Here is a 22,404-nt window from a genome sequence, read left to right on the forward strand (position 1 = left end):
AAGCTGCGACGTGGTCATCTGTCCACACATTCACATCCCATTACTGCCTGCAGCAGGATACCCGACGCGACAGTCGGTTCGGGCAGTCAGTGCTTCAGAATCTGTTTGGGGTTTAGAATCCAACTCCACCCCCCTAGGCCCATTTTTATTCTGTTCCAGGCTGCACTCTCAGTTAGTTGGAAAAGTTTAGGTCAATCTTAGTTATGTCCTCGCCGTTGCGAGGCCCAACTGACCATGTTTGTTGTTTTGAGTGAGCCTGGGGGCTAGGGATACCCCATAAGTGAGAACAAGCAGCCTGCTTGTCCTCGGAGAAAGCGAATGCTACATACCTGTAGAAGGTATTCTCCGAGGACAGCAGGCTGATTGTTCTCACAAACCCGCCCGCCTTCCCTTTGGAGTTGTGTCTTCCCTTGTCTTTGTCTTGCTACATACGGGACTGACGAACACGAGCCGGTTTGGGCGGGAAGACGGCCGCGCATCACACCGGCGCACGAGGACTAGCAAAGGCCTTTGCTAGTGAAGTTCCGATTGGAGGGGCTGCCGTGGACGTCACCCATCAGTGAGAACAATCAGCCTGCTGTCCTCGGAGAATACCTTCTACAGGTATGTAGCATTCGCTTTCTGCCCCCATATTCATGGTAGCGGGATGCATTGTTATGTATGTTTGGTATGAGTATTATTTGTATTCAATTGCATGGTCTGTGTATAGATAGCACTGTGTACTAGGGCTGCTATCCCTATAGTTTGCAGTTTCCTTTGATGGACTCCTTGTGAGCTTTCCCTATTAGCTCTTAGTTCTGTGCTAAGGCCAGCCCTTCCTCTCTCCCCCTGGAAGCTGTGATAGAGAGTCCCAGTCTTCCTAGCATACCCTTATGATCAGCAGCTGTTTTAGGCGTGATCCCTCCTTTATCAATATCATTCTTGTTAACTGCAGTTTTCCCTTATAGGGTTCAATGCGTTGTACAATTTTCCAGATAAGGAATTCAAAACAATACAAGAAGTACAAGAAAAAAAACATAAAAAATACAGTGAAAATAAAATTAATATTAATAATTGACAGCAATTACCCCTCTCACAAGTTATAACCTGTCATAAAAAGTTTTAACTTTCTACCTAAACTTCAAATAATTCTGTTCCAGTCTAACATGACAAGGAGAGGAGTTCCATAAAGGCATGCTAATAGCTGAAAAGATAGTCTTGACTACACTAAAGAAACATACATTCTCTGAGGACAAGCAAGCCATATTCTCACATGTGGGTGACGTTATCCACGTCGCCCGGTGCAGAATGCTAAAAAACATAATATAGTTTTAAGACGCGCCACTGTCCCCACTTTTCATGTGCGAGTTCCTTTCCGCCTGCCACGAGAAATTGGGACCAGCAGTCTTCTCTCATCCACTGTGAGGAGAAGACATGCTGTTTCTCGGCTCCCTCACTGTATCTGTTGTGTTTTTAATTTGAGGTTTTCATGCCTTCCCAGCTGGATTTATTTTACCCGTGCGTCTCGTTTCCCCCTTTTGGGGAGTTTTTCCTTTTTCCCCATATAGGTTTAGTTTATTTTTCCTCACTTCTAATTTTTTTTTCTGTGCCCTCTTAGGACTGAGCTCCAGTCAGGCTCTTGTCCTTGTTTTTCTTCGTGATTTGCTCCTTTTTAGAATCATCATCAAGTCTTTGATTTGACCATGGCTGTTTTCCCTTCCATATCATCAAATGTTCCCAGTATCTTTAAGCGCTGTGCCCGGTACAATAGGACCATCTCTGGTAAGGGCACCCATTCTTGGTGTCTTCAGTGTTTGGGGTGTGAACATACCTCTTCCAGCTGTGTTCTTTGCCTTTGAATGAAGAAAAGGACTCAGATGTCCGAGATGCTCAAAAAGAAAACATTTTTGGATTCAGGTTCGAAACCTTGATGTTGGATCGGTATTGGCATCGAACCTTGCACTGGCATTGGTCTCTCTGGCTGCTAGGCCCTTATCAGACATTGGGAGTGATCATGCATCGAGTAGGTCTCCATCTGCCTTGATGTCAACTGGAATGCAGGGCCACAGGGAACGGTCAGTATCTAACCCGACACCGAGGAGACATGGGGATTGAACGTCGTCCTTGTTGGCACCGACGAATATTGATGACCGGCATCTTTCCACCTCAACATATGGTGCTGGGAGCACTAGGGCACTGAGGGAGCTGGTCCCCGAGAAGCGTTGCATAGGGAGGACCTCTCTCCCTCCATTGTGGAGGTGCCGACGCATGGGTCTCCATGCAGCCAGGACCAGGCCCCTGCTCCGACCTCAAAGGTTCAGCAGGCTGCTTCTCAACCAATGCTCCAGCCTTTCCTGATGGCGGCCCTTGATGAGCGGGGATCCTTCAGCATACTGCATCGAATGCATTGGTGCCTGGGTTGCTTGCAGCAACCATGCCTTTATCTGCAGCCCCACAAGACCCTCAGCCTGTGGTGAGGCCTCCAACCCCGGTGCCACGTGCAGTACCGGCGTCAACTGCTGTCTGTCTGGCACCCCCTTGACGTCAGGGGAGGAAGCTTTGCTGGAATTGAGGGTGGAGCCTGGGCTTTGACGCCTCTCCAGACCAGGATGTGGTTCATCTATCTTGAGGCAGGCTTGGTCGCAGCCCTCCCATGAGGAGTATTTTGCTGACACCGATGAGCGCTCATGGACCTCTGATGAGGACCCTAAGCACGTCTCAAAAGGAGGAGTCCTCTGGGATTCAATCTGTCCCCTCCCCTCCCCTTTTGAGGAAAAAAGGAAGTCTCCACCTGAGTGCCTTTCCTTCCCAAGTTTTGTAAGAGAAATGGCGGCTGCCATTTCAATTCATTTGGAAACGGAGGACAAGCCAAGGGCTGAGTTGTTCAAAGTCCTGGACTACAACTCTCATCCTAGAGAGGCTGTGATGGTCCCTTGTTACCAGATCCTGAAAGAAGTTCAGGTGAAGAACTGGGAGTCCCCTCTGTCGGTCCCTGTCCTTCCAAAAAAGATTGACACCAGGTATCAGATCCAAAGTTCCCTAGGGTTTGATAGGCCTCAGTTGCCTCATCATTCCCTGGTGGTGCAATCTGCGCTGAAAAGAGCCTGGAGTTCCAGGTACTAGTCTTCAGTGCCCCTGGGCAGAGAAGCTCAAACTGTGGATTCTTTTGGGCGGAAGATGTATCAGGCCTCTATGCTCATTTCCCGCATACAATCTTACCAGCTCTACATGAGCCTGTATTTGCGGAACTTGGTGCACAGTATGTCTGATTTGACAGACTCTCTCCCATCAGAGCAGGCCAGATCTCTTCGCCAGCTGTTCAAGGAGCAGAAGGCGTCCTGGGGTAAAAGACACCCTGGGTAGGAGAAATTGAGGCGGGAGATCCTCATTTCTGGCAGGACTTTCATTGTATGCTCAAAGGAACCTTGATCTGAAATGGGACAGAGTTAATAGAGACTGAGATAAGCTGATCCTAACTTTGTGTGTTTTGAAATCATTGGGAAATAATATCTGAAACTATTCCATGATTATCTGATGCCCTGAAACTGTACAGACCAAGTTGACTGTTTATGAAATTGTTCATTTTAGTTGCTGTTCAGTAAAGCAAGTTGAAGCAAACACCTGAGACTGCTGGTGCTGATTTAAGTGAGAGTGAAATAGAAGTTGCCTACCTGTAACGTTAGTTGTTCTTGGACAGATGATCTTGCAGCCACACAAATGAAGTGACTCCCCCGTGACGTCACTGACCCGGACCCGTAGCAAAGCATAAAACTTAAAGGCTATTTACATATGCTCTCGTGCAAATTCCTGCTCCATCTAACAGTATATTGTGTCCAGCCCGAACCCGCCCCTTTTCAGTTAGTATAACAGCTGGCAGCAACATAAGGGAGAGTTGGGAGGGATCGTGTGGCTGCAAGATCATCTGTCCAAGGAGAACTATCGTAGGCAACTTCTATTTCTCCCTGGACAGAGTATCTTGCAGGCACACAAATGAAGACTCCCAAGCTACACAGGTAACAGACTAAACAACTTATGTCTATTGAAAAGAAAAAAAAACTGGTACCTGTGTGAGGAGAAGCTGGTAGTTGACGCCTCATAGTACAGAAGACAAGACGGAATGACCAAAAACTGCATAAGCAGATGAAGTTGTATCGATGCAATAATGTTTCGTAAAAGTGTGCTTCGTTGACCAAGTAGCTGCTCTACAGATGTTCTGTAAAGGAGTTCTTTGCAAGTGAGCCATTGTGGCCGCTATGGCCCTGAGATTGTGAGCTGTCATATGAGGAATGTCTGAGAGATTAGATGACTGTGCCAGCTGATAACACAAAGCAATATACTTTGCAATTCATTGAGATAATGTTCCTTTTGTCACTGGTTGCGGATGTAGAGTAGACCGAAGGGAAAGAAATAATTGAGAAGGTCTATTCTTAGATTTGGTTCTATCAAGATAAATGGTTAGAGCTCTTAGACTGTCACGGCTGTGGCCGTGACCACCCTCAGACTTACCCTGTTTCTGGGAGTCAGTGGCTGTGCTGGCTTCTGCTTGTCTCTGTGTCTGTCTCTGTCTTAGTTTCTCTCTGGCTCTGTGTGCTGATTGCCCTATTGAACCTCACCTGTGTGGGCTATGCCTCTTCCAAGATGGCTGCCGCCGACTCCTCTATGCCAGTATCCAAGATGGCTCCCGCTGGGCTGACTTCTCTGTGTGCCAAGCCTCTGTTTGGATGCAAGGTGATTGCTGCAGCTGTGCCTCTGGTGTGGAGGGGCTTTATTAATCACTTAGAGACTACAGCCTTTGCCTTTGCATTTTGTCTAAGAGCCCTGGTGTGTAGAGTGCTCTGTACACTGTTTCAGTGTTTGCTCTGTGTGAGTTTCTATGTTTGACTAGATAGCTTGGGCACAGTTTTCTTGTTAGCCTGTGTATAGCTTTGCTAGTTCTCTGTGTATGTTCCTAGTGTAGGACTTGTTAGCTTGGGCACAGCTTTGCTTGTTAGCCTGTGTGTAGCTTCGCTAGTTCTCTGTGTATGTTCCTAGTGTAGGACTTGTTAGCTTGGGCACAGCTTTGGTTGTTAGCTGGTGTATAACTTTACTAAGTCTCCTGCGTTTGCTCTGTGTATGTTTCCAGTGTGTGACTTGTTAGCTTGGGCACAGCTTTGGTTGTTAGCTGGTGTATAGCTTTACTAAGTCTCCTGAGTTTGCTCTTTGTATGTTTCCAGTGTATGACTTGTTAGCTTGGGCACAGCTTTGGTTGTCAGCTGGTGTATAGCTTTACTAAGTCTCCTGAGTTTGCTCTGTGTATGTTTCCAGTGTATGACTTGTTAGCTTGGGCACAGCTTTGGTTGTCAGCTGGTGTATAGCTTTACTAAGTCTCCTTAGTTTGCTCTGTGTATGTTTCCAGTGTATGACTTGTTAGCTTGGGCACAGCTTTGGTTGTTAGCTGGTGTATAGCTTTACTAGTTCTCCTGAGTTTGCTTAGTGTATGTTTCTTGTGTATAGGGTTACCATATGGCTCCAGAAAAAGGAGGACGGATTGAGCCAGCCGGGTTTTACTTCCATTGCTTTTCCATTGAAAGCAATGGAAGTAAAACCTGGCTGGCTCAATAACTTCCATTGAAAGCAATGGAAGTAAAATCCGGCTGGCTCAATCCGTCCTCCTTTTTCTGGAGCCATATGGTAACCCTACTTGTGTATGACTGGTTTGCCTGGGCATAGCTTTCCTATTAGCTTGGGTACAGTTTACTAGTCATTGTGTTTAAACCTGCCTACTGCCGAACCCGGACATTCCCTGCCTGTCTGCCTTGCCTTCGCCTAGGTGCCTGGAGGCACTCCTGGATCCTCATTCTCGCTGGTCCTGCTTGCAAGTTCCAGTTCCGGTTTTTCCTGTAAGTCCTGCCGGCCGCCCGAACCTGAGGGCTCAACCCTCGGGGAAAGGTGGTTAAGCGTAGGTGAAGCCTAGGTCCAGTGTGTTCCAGTCCAGCGGGTTCCGGTCCCGTGGGTTCCGCTCCAGTGTGTTCCAGTCCAGCGGGTTTCACTCCTGTATGTTCCAGTCCAGTGGGGCCACTCCAGTGTGTTCCAGTCCAGCGGGCTCCACTCCAGTGCGCACCCGTCCGGTGCGTTCCAGTTCCATGTATTCCTGTGTAGAACTCCAGTCCGGGGTTCCGTTCCAGTCTTGTCTCATCTCTACCTTGGAGGTGATCTTGCCTGCCACTGCCGCTCCACGGTAGTGGCCCAAGGACTCACGTACCCAGTGCTCCCGGGGAAGAAGCCTGACCGTCTGCCAAGGTCCTCGAGCACGCGACATAGACAGTCCAGGTATGAAATTTTCTGTGATCCTCAGAATCATGCGGAGGAGGATAAAAAGTTGGCAGTTCTATTACTTGATTTAAGTGAGAAGATGAGACTACCTTAGGTAAGAACTTCGGGTGAGTGCGGAGCACGGCCTTATCATGGAGTAACTGTGTATACAGCGGATTGTGGATTAGGGCCTGGATCTCACCAATAAGGCGTGCTGAAGTCAAAGTTATCAAAAATAGTGTCTTCCAAGTAAGGTATCTGATGTCTGTGCTGTGAAGTGGTTCGAAATGAGAAGTCATAAGCACACTGAGTACTAAATTAAGGTTCCATGCTGGAGTTGGTAGACGAATGGGAGGGTAAAGGTGCATGAGTCCCTTTTCGAAACTGGATGTTGCATGAGTGTCAAATTGTCCATCAAATCATGGAACACTGAGAGGACTGACAAATGAAGTCTTATTGACGAGTACGATAATCCTGATTTTGCCAGATGGAGGAGATAATCCAAGACACGAGACAGAGAAGCATCCGGGTAGAGACCATAACGGGAACAGCAAGTAGAAAAACGCTTCCATTTTGCTCTGAAAGATTTCTCTTTCCTGGAGGCTAGAAGAACTTTGAGAACGCCCTGAGAAAAAAATCATGTTTGATTGGGACCGACTAGCCAAGCCGTGAGGCGTAGAGATGCAATGTCCGGATGAAGAAGACTGCCCTGATGTTGTGTTATCAGGTGCAGTTCTAGTGAAAGCGGAGGCCACAAGGTTAGGTTTAGGAGACACGTGAACCATGCCTGCCTCGGCCAATAAGGAGCTATCAATAAAAGAGACGCTCCTTCTGACTTCACCTTCTGTAGTATTTTGGAAATGAGTGGAATCGGAGGAAAATCATAGAGAAGGCCCTCCGTCCAAGGGATCTGGAAAGCGTCTTCCGCTATTCTGTTCGGACTGGGAAACTTTGAACAAAATCTGCGACATTTGGCATTGAGAGGGGACGCAAACAGGTCGATGAGAGGCTGACCCCCCCCCTGCTGAACAGAGCGTATGTAACAGTGCTCTTGAGTGACCACTTGTGAGCCTGCAATTTTCTGCTTAGTGAATCTGCTAAGGCATTTTGCACCCCAGGCAGGTAGGATGCTGAGATCGTGGACATGAGAAACATGATGCCAGATCTGAAGAGCTTCCATGCATAACTGTCGGGATCCGGTACCCCCTTCCTTGTTGATATAGTACATCGCCACCTGAATTTGTTGATGAGAGAGGTAAATGCGAAATGCTTGAAGAGCCAATTTGATAGCTCGTAGTTCCAGGAGATTGATACTGCATGAAGTCTCCTTGAGAGTCCAAAGAACTTGCATTTTTTAAGAGTTTATGTGTGCTCCCCACCCCTGTTTGGATGCATCGGTAGTTAGATAAATTGAAGGTAGAGGAGGTCGAAATGGCATATGTTGAAGTAGATTTGACGTTGAAGTAGATTTGGGGTGTGAGTCCACCATTGCAGAGAAGCTTTTAGACTGAGAGAAAGTCCTATCTTTGCTGATAGAGGATGAAGAGCTTGGATCCATCGGTCTCTCAGATGCCACTGCAAAGGCCTCATGTGTAGTCTTGCTAAAGGTACCACTGGTAACGCAGCCGCCATATGCCCCAGGTGACTCAGGTGAGAGATGAGAAAACGAATGTGCGTGGCTCTGCTGAGAGGCAAGTACGCTAGTATTCGAGGTGTATGCAACACTGCTCCTATGAATTGAAGTTGTTGAACTGGAAGAAGTTGAGACTTCTCTGAGTTGATGAGGAACCCCAGAACTTTTAGAAGAGAGGTGGCCTTCTGCAGTGCTTGGAGAGCATCTTGAGCAGTCGGTGAGGAGATGAGCCAATCGTCCAGATAAGGAAAAATCGTTATTCTCTGTTGACAAAGATAGGATATGATTGTGATCACACATTTTGTAACTACTCTTGGTGCTGAAGATAGGCCAAATGGAAGAACTTGAAATTGGTAATGATGAGAATCCACTTGAAAACGAAGATACCTTCTGGACGAACGGTGAATAGGAATGGGCAAATATGCGTCCTGAAGGTCGAGAGACACCAGCCGGGCATGTTGATCCAGCAGTGGAAGAATCATTTGGAGAATTGTCATTCTGAACTTTTCTTTTTTGAGAAATCTATTTAGGGATCTTAAATCCAGAATAGAGCGTAGACCTCCGTTCTTTTTTGGAATAAAAACCCGTGTTCCGGTGACACTCCTGCACCAGTTCGATCGCATTGATCTGCAGGAGACGGGAAATTTCTTCCTGAAGGACATGAAGGTGACAGGAAGAAATCTGAGAAGTGACAATATGCGTGTGAGGTGGAGGATTCGCAAAATGAAGACGATATCCTTGTTGTACAATCAAAAGAACCCACCTGTCTGAAGTGATAAGGGACCACTGCGGAGCAAAAAATTGAAGACGGCCCCCAACTGGTAAGTCTTTTGGAAGTGACTGGTCAAAAAGAAGAAAAGGGTTTAGGTGCCATAGTGGGCGCTGGCTTAGGTGTTCTCCTTTCTCTTTAAGAATTCTTAGACTGCTGAGGTCTAATTGGTTTATTGTTGTATTTGTAGTTAGAGTTGTACCTATTGAAAGAGTATGGTTTACGAGAATTGTATCTCCTTTTAGAAGTAACATACGATGAACGTTGAAAAGAAGATCTAGGCTGGATAAGGTTGAGGTGGTGCTCTCCCCCCCCCCCCCCCCCCCCCCCAGGTCTACCCACCGTCATATAAAATTCTGGTATTTGCGGCCAGTCCTTTTCCCCAGCTGACAGCAGATGTTTCACACTTTCCCCTATTATTCAGTCCTACTCTTTTTCAACAATCTGTGCCCCATCCCCCCCCCCCCCAAAAAAAAAACTCACTGGTTTTGATTCTCTTCAAAACCCTGTCCAGGGCTCAGCTTCACCCACAGCCCTCGGTCCTTCCAGACTAGAAGCCTTCCCATTGGCTGGATTCTACCACAGCTTCTGCACTGGAAAGGGGAATATTAGAGAGCTGGAGTAGGCTAAAGTCTGAAAAAATATCCACACGCTTAGCCATCTTTCTGACTTTGAGACAGGTAATTCCCAATTTTTAGAATCCTGAAAAAATCCAGATAGTTGGCAGACTTAGCCTTCTGAATCCTGAGCACATCTGATAGGGTCCACCCTAAACATTTGGGAATTCAGTGTATTCACTGAAGGCACTACTGCACTCCACTGAGGCGGAATTACTCCTTTGCACCAATCGTGCTGTCTGCTCTGTTGCTGACAGGGAAGGGAAGGGACCAACTGGATCAAAGATAAAATAACAGGCTGAGGATTCAATGAATCCTTTGAAGTCCCTGACTGCACGCCACTGATGTAGTAATGGGGTCGGTTAATAATAAAACATCCACAAACAAACGTATTCCCAGTCACCCAACGCCCTCGACCTCCAGGTTAGCTCTAATTGCTGATGCTAGGGGCTCCATCACCAGTGCAAACAACATAGAAGATAGAGGACAACCCTGTTTGGTGTCCCATGCAAGAGGGAACATCACAGAGTGTCTCCCATTCACCCAAACACAGGCTTTAGGAAAGAGTACAGACTCTTAACCCTCATTTAAATCCCTCTCCCACCTCCAATTTACAAAGCACTTGGGCCAAAAAGTCCCAGTGGACCGCCTCAAATGCCTTCTCAGCATCTATGCCCAGGAGGAAATCATGAGAAACATCAGTGATAGCCTGGTAGTTGATGTTAACCATCCTATGGGTGTTGTCTGCCGCTTGGTATTTAGGGACAAATCCCACCTGATATGGATGCACCAGGAAGGGCAGAACCACTTCCAACTGGTCCACCAAACCATTGGCAAAGATTTTTACTTCTGCGTTTAACATGGATATCGGCCTGTAGGATGCACAGTCAGACTTATCTTTCCTTTCTTTAGAGATAACTGTGATCCAGGCCTCTAACATCATAGGGGAAGCCCATCAACTGCCTTTGTTCTATTTACTATTTACAGTGGAGAAAGCTCAGCTGAAAAGGTTCTATAGAATTCCAAAGGTAGCCCATCCAACCCAGAGGCTTCACCAGTGGCCAGCTATCTAGTGGCAGACACAATTTATTGAGAGGTGATATCAGCATCTAACCCTTGTCGCTGAACCAGGGACAAATTTGGAAGTTGACACTCAGAGTTATTGTGAGGGCCTGTAGTGTAAAGTTCAACCAAAATTTAAAGAAATTTGTCTCTAATCTGAGGAGACGAGTTAACCATCACCCCAGAGGAATCCCTTAATCTTAGCCACTGTCCACCAATTAGATCGAGCCTTTTGCAATTTAGGCCAATAGTGAACTCTCCTTACCTGAGTACTTGTATTGCAACTGTCTAGCCTTGTTCAAATGTAGTGCAAGCACCTCCTGATGAAGCCCGCTTGGGGAAAGACAAGCTGCTTGCAGAGCACTCCACATCCGCTTGGAGCCTGAACATTTGTGTGTAGCCTCCAAGTTAGCAATTTTTGCCAGAAGTATACTCTTTTGTCCCTCCTTCTGTCACTTTTGTCGAGAGGCCTGCTGTAAGAAAAAACTCTGGGTCAAATGATAAGGAGGGAAGTACCTGAGTCTAAATTATTTTCCAAATAATCTTTCAACAGTGACTTATATTCCTTCATTATGCACTCAGCTGTAAGCAAGTTAGTCTTAAGACCAATACCTTTCTTGCTTCACTACGCCAAACCCCCTCAAATCCACTCAGCATGGGGCATAATCGGAGAAGGTAATATTTCCTATTACTGCTCCCATTATCTGCCCTCTGAGACAGTTGTTAATAAATATGTAGTCAATACGGGTGTAAGATTGTGTGGGTCAGAGTAGTATGTGTAATCTCTCTGGTTACCATGAATATCCCTCCAGGTATTGCATAGACCTAAGTCATGCACTGAATCTTTTAATCCTTGGGCAAGTTTATGGTCACCTCTTGTGGTCCTCCCAGAAGAACCTAAGTAGGGATTTATTTGAGAATTAAAACCCCTCCAAATGTTCAAGTCTCCTTCGCAAAGCCCGCTGGCTCACATTTAAATCAGTCAAAAAATTCCACCTGGTGTTCATTAGGTGCATACATATTAACAAAGCTGCTCCAGGGGAAGGGAAAAAGAAGAGAGAAGAAAAAGACCCATTCTTCCCACCCCCAGACCAACAGTTAAAGTTGCTGATGTGAAACAGGGAGATCACCGCTGTAATCAAACCCTATTTCCCGCCATTTACATAATTAACAACAAAAAGCTAGCAATGGTATGAAAACAGCAATATGTCAAATGATATATCTTCAGCAATTTGCAGTGAATGGTGCAGGCATCACAAGCCTACCATGAGCCCATCACAAAGCAAGGGCACTGTTAGGCACGCCTGGTCTAGTGACATATTCCATGTCCTTCCTGGTGAGGTGTTTACCCCTGAAGGGGGTCCGATGCCATTTCTTAGAATTAGAGAGGCCAGACTTTGTTTCTGGTACCACTGAAGGAGGGCTGTGTGCTAAGCTAGCTTCCAGTATTTTCCAGGCATTATCAGGAGTCTCTGCTCTTCCATTGATGTCACACTGTACATGCTGTATTTAAACACTAAGGTCTTTGTGCAGCACCATCATGAGCCAGTGCAAAGACAGCGGTGGGATAAAGTTGATGATGAAGCAAAGGCTCATGACATAAATGGAGGTGCGTTTCCTGTACAAACACTGTTTGTGCCTGTTGATGTGTCAGCTTTTGAAACAACATGAAGCGCTTATGGTGTGTGTGTGTGTGGGGGGGGGGGAGATTTAAGCCCCTTGACATTAATGGTAAGTACCGTATTGTCGTTGGCCATTGGTAATGCCACTTAATAAAAGAGAAAAATAATAGTACCTAGCACTCATCCTCCACTGCACATAAAATGGTTCGCCCACCTTCCCCAAACCCACCCAATCGGGAACTACCTGTATGTTCCCGACACTCTGGAGAGTAAAGCTGCTCCAGGGGATGGGAAAAAGAAAAGAGAGAAGAAAAAGACCCATTCCTCCCACCCCCAGACCAACAGTAAAGTTTCTGATGTGAAACAGGGAGATCACCACTGTAATCAAACCCTATTTCCCGCCATTTGCATAATTAACAACAAAAAGCTAGCAATAGTATGAAACCAGCAATATGTCAAATGATATATCTCCAGCAATTTGCAGTGAACGGTGCAGGCATCACAAGCCTACCATGAGCCCATCACAAAGCAAGGGCACTGTTAGGCACGCCCGGTCAAGTGACATATTCCATGTCCTTCCCGGTGAGGTGTTTACCCCTGGAGGTGGGTCCGGTGCCATTTCTTAGATTTAGAGAGGCCAGACTTTGTTTTTGGTACCACTGAAGGAGGGCTATGTGCTAAGCTAGCCTCCAGTATTTTCCAGGCCTTATCAGGAGCCTTTGCTCTGCTCTGCAAAGCTTGCTCCCTTCCCCCCCCCCCCCCCCCCCACCAGGGAAACAGAGAGCTACCATAAAAGACCATCTGTATTTAATTGAGCCTTTAACTAAAACTTCTAGGAGAGTCTTAAAGGCTCTGCAGCATGTCAGCATGAAGGCAGATAGGTCTTGTACATAGTTGCATCAAGAGTCGTTCTACATCACTGATTGCTGATTGAGTCTGTGGTGTCCAAAAAACTGACTTTTTCTGGGGAGTAGTCAATTTTGAATCTGATTGTAGGATGGTATGTATTGAAGGAATTGTAAAATTGTTTCAGAGTTTCTTCCCCCTCAGTCAAAATCATAAAAATGTCATTGATGTACTGGTAGTATTTTAGGGGTTTGGTCTGGTATGTATTCAGAAATGTCTCTTCCAGCTCAGCCATAAAGAGGTTGGCATATTGGGGTGCTGTCCTGGTGCCCATCGCAGTGCCCATTATTTATAGATAGATATCCATTGTTAAACCCAGATCTTAACAAAGATCTGGGTTTTCTAGCCCATTATAAACCATAAAATTGTACTGCTTTGTCACCCTCCTATCTCCATGCATATCTCCCTGTCCCTCATCCACCCGACTTTCCTGTCTCTCACCTATCCACCCTCATCCTGTTAGATTGTCACTGAAATGCTTTGATGTTTCACTTGATAAAGACCTGTACCTACCAACATTTGCTTATTTCCGATCTGATGAAGAAGGGCAACCTTCGAAAGCTAATCAAGAAGTGTATTAAGTTATGTCCAGTAAAAAAGGTATCATCTTATTTTCTTTTCCATGTTTTATTTTGTTCTATTTCTATTGATTACCTTGAATTAATTTATAATTTCTGGCTGCCATCTAGTGGTAGATTTGTGGGATAGAACAGATTAAGTCCAAATGCACTAAACAGTTTTAGCAGATTTGACATGAGAGAAGTACCTCACTGTGGTGATGGCAGTCAGCCCTCTCCTGGTTATTATGTATGCATTTTATATAATAAAGTTAAATGATTCCTAATGGAATGAGTATGATTGGGGTAATTTGTATTGTGAGGTTTAAAATTAACAGAGGATCTGAATGCCAGCATTATCTGGAGGTCTTTTGTTTTAGACCATGTGTCACTTATCTCGTCTTCCTAATGAATTTGAAGAGCTGACAATGCTTGTGCAATATAACATGTTGAACTAGTTATTTGCATTTTCAACTCAGTTGTATGTCCAAGATAACTTTTTAATGCTACCAAGTTGCAGGAGGGAAATTTCAGGCAGTCTTGAATTTTATTAACAAGCTTATCCTGATGCATTAAGGGACCTGCAGCGCCAATTTCATGCAATTGCATGCTTTCGGATGTACGTTCAAAAGTTTCTGTCCTGGAACTGGATAAATTGACAGCTCATTTGTTTGAAGTTCTGTGTGCAAGATAGTATTTGCATGTGTTTGATAACACAAAAATAAATCCTGAATATTTAAAATACTGACTGTTTATTAAACTTTACTGGAAAAGGAGTAAGGTATCCAGTGGTGCTTCCAACGCAAGACCAAGACGCATGAAGTTCAGTGTATGGAACATTTATTGTAGTAAAGGCATCTCTAAAAATTGACTTGACATGATGCCCCTGTTTCAGCGTTTCTGCCTGTATCAGAGTAAACAGCCTCGGGTATGTCTGCTATTGAGACAAAAGGCTGTTAAAAGACTTTGATGAGAAAAAAAATCAATATTTGCTCCTTTAAATCAAGGGTGCGCTGCGATTCAGTGAGTCAGACATATCTGAGTCTATTTACTCACAGACTCCTGACGCAGGCGGAAACTCCAAAACACGTCACTGTGTTGAGTCAATTTTTAGAGATGCCTTTACTACAATAAATACTTCATGTATCTTGGTCTTGTGTTGAAAGCACCATGGGATACCCTACTCTGTTTTTTCTTGTGACTTTTTGTAGTGGTGTCTTTGTTCCTTCACCTTGTGTGTTTTTTTCCAGTACTTTACTGCGATTGAATGTCTGTTCCTGCAGAAGACAAACAATTAATTTGTTCTTGTTCTTTTTAATATGCTGTGCCGAAATTAGCTTTGTCAGAGCCCATCTTTACTTGGCTATGGCACTAGCACCTTCATTTGTATGTACCTGGGGGTTTCTTCCTGCATCTAGCCTAGCTATTACAGGGGCATTAAGGCACGTTGTTAGTAAATAGGGCCCATTGCATTAAATGCTTCAAAAGTATGTCAAATGCATAAGAGGTCATATGACCTTAACTTTTTTAGATGCACTGCTAAGATAGCAAGTTATGCTGGCAAGGTTGTACTTCAGAAATTCTGGTAGCAACTCAATATGTCTAAATAGCACACAGTGCTAATAGACATGATTATACTATGTTAGTCACCTTTTTTTTCTAAAGTAACTCCTGTTACTCTGCCTTGTTCATATGTTCCACTTATGCTTACATCCTATGCTGCTAAGATGTTTTAATGTTAGTGTTCACATTGTAAGTAGCATACTATGCTGTAATGTGCATTGTTATTTGAATATGTTTTCTGCTGTAGTTGTCTATTGCTTTTGTTTGGCTTATTCTTGCTGTACACCACCTTTGGTGAATTTTTTCATTAAGGAGATATATAAATCCTAATAAATAAATATGTTACAAAAGTCTTAATCACCCAACACTGTTTTCAGCATGAAAATGTGCCTACTTTGGGGACTTCCTCAATTTGTAATTCAGAATGCTCAACAAACTGTAAACTAACCATGAAAAACACAGTAATAATTGGATTTCAGTTTTTAATAAACACCCCCATCTCCTTACTAAATTCAGTGCTGATCTGTCACATTACAGTATTTAAATAGAAGCTTGCATCCATTATATGTAAATAGCTCTGTCGTACTTATACTGAACTTTGTCATAAGCATTTGCAAATACAAAAAGAAAAAAAATGAAAAAGAAAGTCAGACATCATGGCGTGTACACATATCTCTTTCAGTGCCTTTGATGCTCATTTTCAAAGCACATTGGTGTCTCAAAATGGTCAAAAAAGTTCCTCTGCTGAAAATGTCTAAATCACAATTTTCAAAACAAAATTATGATGTGTTTCAATTCAGTTCGCCCAAATAGTAAAGGGACATATTGGAAGTGTGTTTTGGCCATAACTTGGGTGAGCCCAAAATTAGGACATCTTTTTCAGCAATAATGGAACAGGAAGAAACGTCCAAGGCAACAGGAGGAGGACATGTTTGCTTAGACCTGTTTCAGTCACATCTAAGGGGCCTTTTTACTAAGGCATGGTAGGCCTAATGTGGGCCTCTAGCGTGTAAAAGGGAAGTGCTGAGATGTCCTGCAGTAGTTTGGCCAACAGCACGCGCTACTTCCGTGGGAGGTGTATCTGTGGCAGAGAGTACACGTGCCTGCGCTAATCAGGTAGTGCAAGCCCATTATCGCACACTGTCTGATTAGCACAGGAGTGCATGAGAGCCCTTACCGCCACCTATGGTCATGCGCTAATGGGGAAATTAGTGCTGGAGCGCATGGCAAACTCGCATGCTAATCACAGTGCCGGCCACTTTCTAGCATGCCTTAGTAAAAAGACACCTAAGTTATAAAAATGTTCTCTGACTGACCAGCTGACCACTGGCGGGATTAAGAATTGACCCGTCTTTAATCTCCCAGTGGATGCTGCCCTTCCACCTCCATAAGAAGTGGAACTGAAAAGGGATATCAGGCTATGTGATAGCATTAGATAGTATGAGCCTACCCAACATCAGCAAGCAGCTCTCAGGAGTAGCCAAGTGGTCAATGCAGTGGACTGTGAACAAAGGAATCCAGGTCCAAATTCCACGCCCTGAAGTATATTTATGGTGGAAATTGTGAGCCCTCCAAAACCATGAAATTACCTACTGTATATAAATTTATAGGTGACACCTTCAGGGTGAAAGGCAATTGTAATAGTATATAGTTAGGCACAGTAGGTTTTATTCTGTTTCTGGAGGGTTCACAATACAAAATTATGGAGTTATGGTGGAAATTGTACATGGGTGCCATTGTTTAAAGTCCACTGCATTGACCATTAGGCTGCTTCTCTGATCGGCATGGATGTCTGTGTGGCCATTTTTCTCAAAATTATGCTAGACAGACATTCTTGTGTCTGTCTTTTTTTTTTTTTTTGGGGGGGGGGGGGGGGGGGGGTTGGTGTTTATAAGTTGGATGTGTCAGTTTGGAAAATAGCTTCCCTTTATAGACATCTTCAGTGCAATACCATCCATCTTTGAGTCATTTTTGAAAGGGATGTTTTTCCTGTTCGAAAGTGGCTCTAAGATGGATGGGTTTTTTTTGGACTTAATGAGCTAAACATCCCAATTCTGACTTGGATGTTTTTTTGAAAATGTCCCTCTTTATGTCCCCAAAGATCCAACTTGGGAAAATTGTAATGATCCCTTTTTTGAATGCTGTGAAAAGGTGGTAAAACAGCAGTACCTATCATCAAGAAATATGAAACTAATGTGCACCTGTGTTGTGGTACTTTGCAGTTGTATTAACTCATTTTCCTTCTCTTACTACAGAAAATCTTTATTTTTGAATGAAATAATAGAAATATTTCTGTTAGCTGATTGTGCCCATTACATTGTTGTCATATCTAGTGGTTTTATTAAACTCTAAGTTAATGGCAATATTACTGTCAATTTCTGGTGGAATACCTGCGCAACCAGTTCCATGGTTTCTTTGGCCTCATTTTTGTACAGCAAGAGTATAATCCAGAACATGTGCATTGTGTAGCCTTCCTACGATATATTTGTTGTATAGTTATATTGCCTTTTTTTCATTTTGTTGGGATCTTCATGTTAGTATTGAATGCTTTTTCTTTTTCTAGTGGCATTTATTTTCAACTGGATTGGATTTTGCTTATCCTTCTGTATAACTAATACCATAGCTGGAAGATATGGAGCAATATGTGGATTTGGTCTTTCCCTTATCAAATGGATTTTAATTGTGCGGGTGAGTAATTGAATTTATGTTCCTGAGTCCATATAACAGTTAACAAGATTGTGGTCTAAATTGTGTAATGGGGTGCTCATTTTCAAAGCACATAGACTTAAAAAGTTACATAATAACCTATGCAACTTTGTAAGTCTATGTGCTTTGAAAATGAGCCTCTAAGGGGCCTTTTTACTAAGCTGTGCTCAGAAGTGGCCGGTGCTGTTTGTAGCCCGTGGGTTTTCTGCGTTCTGTGGCCACTTTGAATCCTATAATGGCCACTCACTAATTTCCCAATTAGCATGTGGCTATTACCGCAGGAGTCCTTTCCACAACCTATTTACTAGACTGTAAGGGATCCCGCACTACTCCTGTGGCAATGTATTCACACTACCCAATTAGCGCTAGGCACGCCTCCCCTCTACCCATAGCCACGCCTACCGCACTAAAATCAGCACACTACTGCAGTAGTGCTTTTTGGTGCATGGTACACACGCACTAGTTCCTACCATGGCTTAGCGAAAGGGTCCCTAAGTATCTTATGTTTACGTTTTTTTTAAATTAAGGAGCAAAAATTACTAGATCACAGCTCACAAATTACTGTCTCACAAATAATAAATAAATAGCTATTTTAAGCATGATTGTTTTGATCCTGTCAATAATTGAAAATCTGTATTTCATTTCGCCTTTCAAACTGCTGCAGTTTCATTATCAGAAATTTTCTTCACAAAGAAAAGTAATAACTGACAGTACATGTGTCTGTAAGGCACACTTTTTAAATTGGGAGTAGTTAGTAAAATTTTTCATGTGCACTGAAAAAGTGTATACCTATTTCTCCAAGGACATACAGGCTTATTTATTCTCACAAGTGTGTCACGCAGACCTGAGTTTCCCGGTCCGGAACTTATAAAAATATAAATAGAGAGCTTTGTGGAGTGCGAGACATGCTCCACCATGCATGTGCGGGTGCCTTCCTGACTGCTGTGAGAACGCAGTCTCCTCATTTCTTTTTCTACCAGCATGTGAGGGTGCCTTCCTGACTGCCGTGAGCACGCAGTCTCCTCAGTTCTTTTTCTACCGTGGTGAGGAGAGGGCATGTTTTTTTTACTATCTCCTCATATCGCTCGGTCCTAAAGAGCTTTTTTGGTGCCGTTCGGCTATTTTTCGCTTGTTTTTTTTCTCCCATTATTGTGTTCCTGTTGTGGAACCTCTTTTCTTTGTTTCCCTTAAGCTTTTAGTTTATTTTCCCCAGTTTAAGTTTCCTTTCCTTTTTCATCGTCATCAGGCTGCATTTAGTCCTTGACTTTGGCTAGGAACTTTCCCTTTCTTTTTTATCATGCCTTTCCCCTTTTTCAGGCACCCTGTCATAAATAGCCCCGACAAAATAGCCTTGCAACAAAATAACCCTTGTCAAATCGGCCTCTAACAAAATAGCCCTGGATAAAATGGCACCTCCCACAAAATAACCCTCGACAAAACAGCCCCCTTGACAAAAATAGCCCATCACAAAAAAAAAATAAAGTTTGTTTACTGGAGTTCTGAAGTCAATTGGCCAAAATTCCATGTTTTCTCAGAATAAGCTCTACCCCGAAACTCTTATGTAACTTTCACCTACCCCAAGGGAGATCTCCACTGCTCTAAGTAACCTACCTTTCTCAATATCCACCCAATGTTGAAATCTGCTGGGCTTACTCCATTGCAATTGTAGATTCAACAGCAACACCCAATATTGCCTACAAAATTCAGAAGGACTGACCCTCCCCTACCACACGAATACTCCAGTTGCTGCAGCACCATCAATCAAACCCAAGGCTTCTGGTCCCCCATAAAACGGTCATACAGTTATCCAATGCATGAAAAAAATGATTCAGGAGCCCAAACCAGAAGCATTTTAAAGATGTATAATACCCTACATAGCCAACTATCAGAATTGTATTCACCCAGCCTAACCAACTGAGGTGCAAACAAAACTGTGTACTCTTCTCTCTCTGCAGTCTCTTCATCAATGGTTGATAACTGAGCTAAACTAGTTCACTCATTTGCACCAACAACAAGACATCAAGATAGCATAGCGCCTTATTATTCCACTGATACAGACACACTAATTGGACCTCCAATAACCATAAATATCTCCTCAGGGGCATAATCTTGTATTTTGCCAGTTTCAATTTATATTCCTATACCACCCTAAACATATCTAAGATGCCCAAGAAATCAGGAAGTAAATTATTCAGTTCTGCTGTATATTACAACACGTTGTCTGCATACAACATTGCTCTACTGCCTGCACCACCATACCCTTAAGCTGTAGAGAGTTTTGAATCAGACCCACAAGAGGCTCAATGAAAAAGGCAATTAAGAGCAGAGAAAGTGGACAACTCAACAAAGATAAGCTATCAGAATCCACCGCATTCCACTTTCCTTCTCCGGCGTCCCACCCCCTATACGTGGGGTACGTTCGTTCTCCGAGGACAAGCAGGCTGGATTATACTCAGAACTGGGTCGGCGATCCGTGCCGGCCTGGGAACCGGCATTTCACATATCAAAAGGTTTTTGTTAGAGCCTTCTGAGCGCGCCACGCATCGCACTGCTCATGCTCCGAGTGTTGTCCTGCCCGCCACGCTCCTGAGTTCTTTTTCTTTCATGTGAGGAGCAACAGCCCATTTCTGTGGTTCCTCTCGCAGTCTGGGAAAGAGCCTTCAAGTGTTTTTTCGGCTTTTTTCAAGTCTTTCTTTGCTTCCCTTTGTTTTCAAAAGAAATAAATAATAATAATTATATATATATACTGTATATATATATATATATATATATATATATAATTTTTCCTTTTATTTTCTTAGAATTTTATTTCCACTGTTTTCTGGTGCGGCCGGTTTTAGGCTGCTCGGCCAGGTCCTCTGTTATTTTTGTGTCCTTTCAGGCCTTTTCATTTAGCCACTGCTGTCTTCCCTTCCATGTCATTGAAGACCCCCATCAGCTTCAAACGTTGACATCGAGGGATGCATCGATGTCTGGTGCGGAGGTAGGCATGGCTGCTGAGAGACCATGGCACGCTGAGAGCAGTGAGGCATTGAATGGGTCTCCACCTACCTCGAAGCCTGCTATACAGGTCCCCCGGAACTGTCCACCATCAGACCCGACCCCGAGGCGACATGGGAATTTGATGTCATCCTCGTCGGCACCGAGGATCCTTGGTGAGGTGCATCGAGCGAAGGCTAAGAAGCACTGACAACATTCCCCCTCGATGCACGGTGCCGGGAGCTCCGGGACACCGAGGGATTTGGCACCCGAGAAGCGTTGGCGCCGGGAGGACAGCACCCCCTCCATACAGGAGGTGCCGATGCGTCGGCCTCTCAGCAGTCCGGTTCCTTCTTCCAAGCCTCGAGAGACTCTGCCACCGACTGCTCCACCGGCCCAGCAGCCTTCTCCGATGGCAGCTTTCGACGAGCGCATACCGGTCTTGCTTCCAGAGCTTCTGGAAGGATACTGAGCCAATCTGCTTCGGTGTCGGGGGTGCTTGCGCCTGCTGTGCCGTCTGCTTCAGCTGCGTCTGGCCCTCCACCTGTGGTGAGGTCCCCGAGCTCATTGCTGCTTACGGCTCCGGTATCAGCTGCCACCCAGGTCGATTTCACATCGACGTTGGTGGAGGAAGCTTCCCCGCAGTCCATGTGGGCGTCGGCCCCTTGACATCGCCATCGAGACCATAGGTCTTCGGCGTTGAGGTGGGTACAGTCTCGGAGGTCACTGAGGGAAGTGCTTTCTGATACTGTGGAGGAGCGTTCGTGGGAGTCAGAGGAAGATCCCAGGTACTTTTCATCCGATGAGTCCTTTGGGATCTCCTCTGAACCTTCCCCTCCACCTGAAAGAAGACGGTCTCCTCCTGAGAGCCTCTCCTTTTCATCTTTTGTGTGGGAAATGGCTGGAGCCATTCCATTCCCCGTAGATGTGGAAGATGAGCCCAGGGCTGAGATACTTGAGGTCCTGAACTACACCTCTCCACCTAAAGAGGCAGTGACAGCTCCTTTGCATAAGGTACTCTGGGAAGTCCTTATACGAAACTGGGTGCCCCCTCTGTCTGGTCCCATGATCCCCAAGGACTGATTCTTCAGGCTCCGCCCCAGCGTGCTCGTTCCCATCAACAGCATGCACCCAAGGCCCCTGCTGCTCCTCAGGAAAAACAAGTGACAGGCTTTTGATTGGCTCCAGGAAAGCATAGCCTCAGTAAAAGTGTCCGTTTTGGACAACTTGCTGGTTAGGGGGAGGTTGATGTTTTTTCACCAGAGGTTGCCTCTCATAACTTCCGACCGGTGGGTTCTTCAAATAGTCTGGTTAGGATACACCCTCAATCTGGAATCCAAACCTCCAAATTATGAAAGCTGGAAATGGTGCTCCAAAATGCTTTCTTACCTTTTAAACTGATTTAATAGTATGTGATAAGAGTGGCAGAATGCAATAGAAATCAAGAGATAATAGACTCAAATTCAGAAAACTTTATTGGAATGACAATATGTGCATCTGTTGCTAAAGTAATACATATAGGGGTTAAAATATAATTAGGGAAATGTAATACAAATAGTAGTATAATTACAATTATTAGCTCACACTTCATCTGTATCGCCACATTGTGTCACTCTTTCTTCATGATAAAGTTGTATACTTAACTGTGCTAGTCCATTTGGATATGGGAAAAAAAGCTAACAAGAAAAGCTAAGGTGATATCTTTTTGTTAGAATAACTT

General features: G+C 44.5%; 1 protein-coding gene across 1 annotated transcript in view; it reads left to right on the top strand.

Moving 5' to 3' along the window:
* The window catches only part of NDFIP2 (Nedd4 family interacting protein 2), a 211,043-nt gene that overhangs the window by 148,532 nt on the left and 40,107 nt on the right, over positions 1–22,404 (top strand). Inside the window, exon 5 of the mRNA XM_030200624.1 lies at positions 17,563–17,687. Within this exon, the coding sequence (XP_030056484.1) occupies positions 17,563–17,687 (125 nt within the window). The remainder of the gene's footprint in view (positions 1–17,562; positions 17,688–22,404) is intronic.

Source organism: Microcaecilia unicolor, chromosome 4, assembly GCF_901765095.1.
Source record: "Microcaecilia unicolor chromosome 4, aMicUni1.1, whole genome shotgun sequence".
NCBI lineage: Eukaryota > Metazoa > Chordata > Amphibia > Gymnophiona > Siphonopidae > Microcaecilia > Microcaecilia unicolor.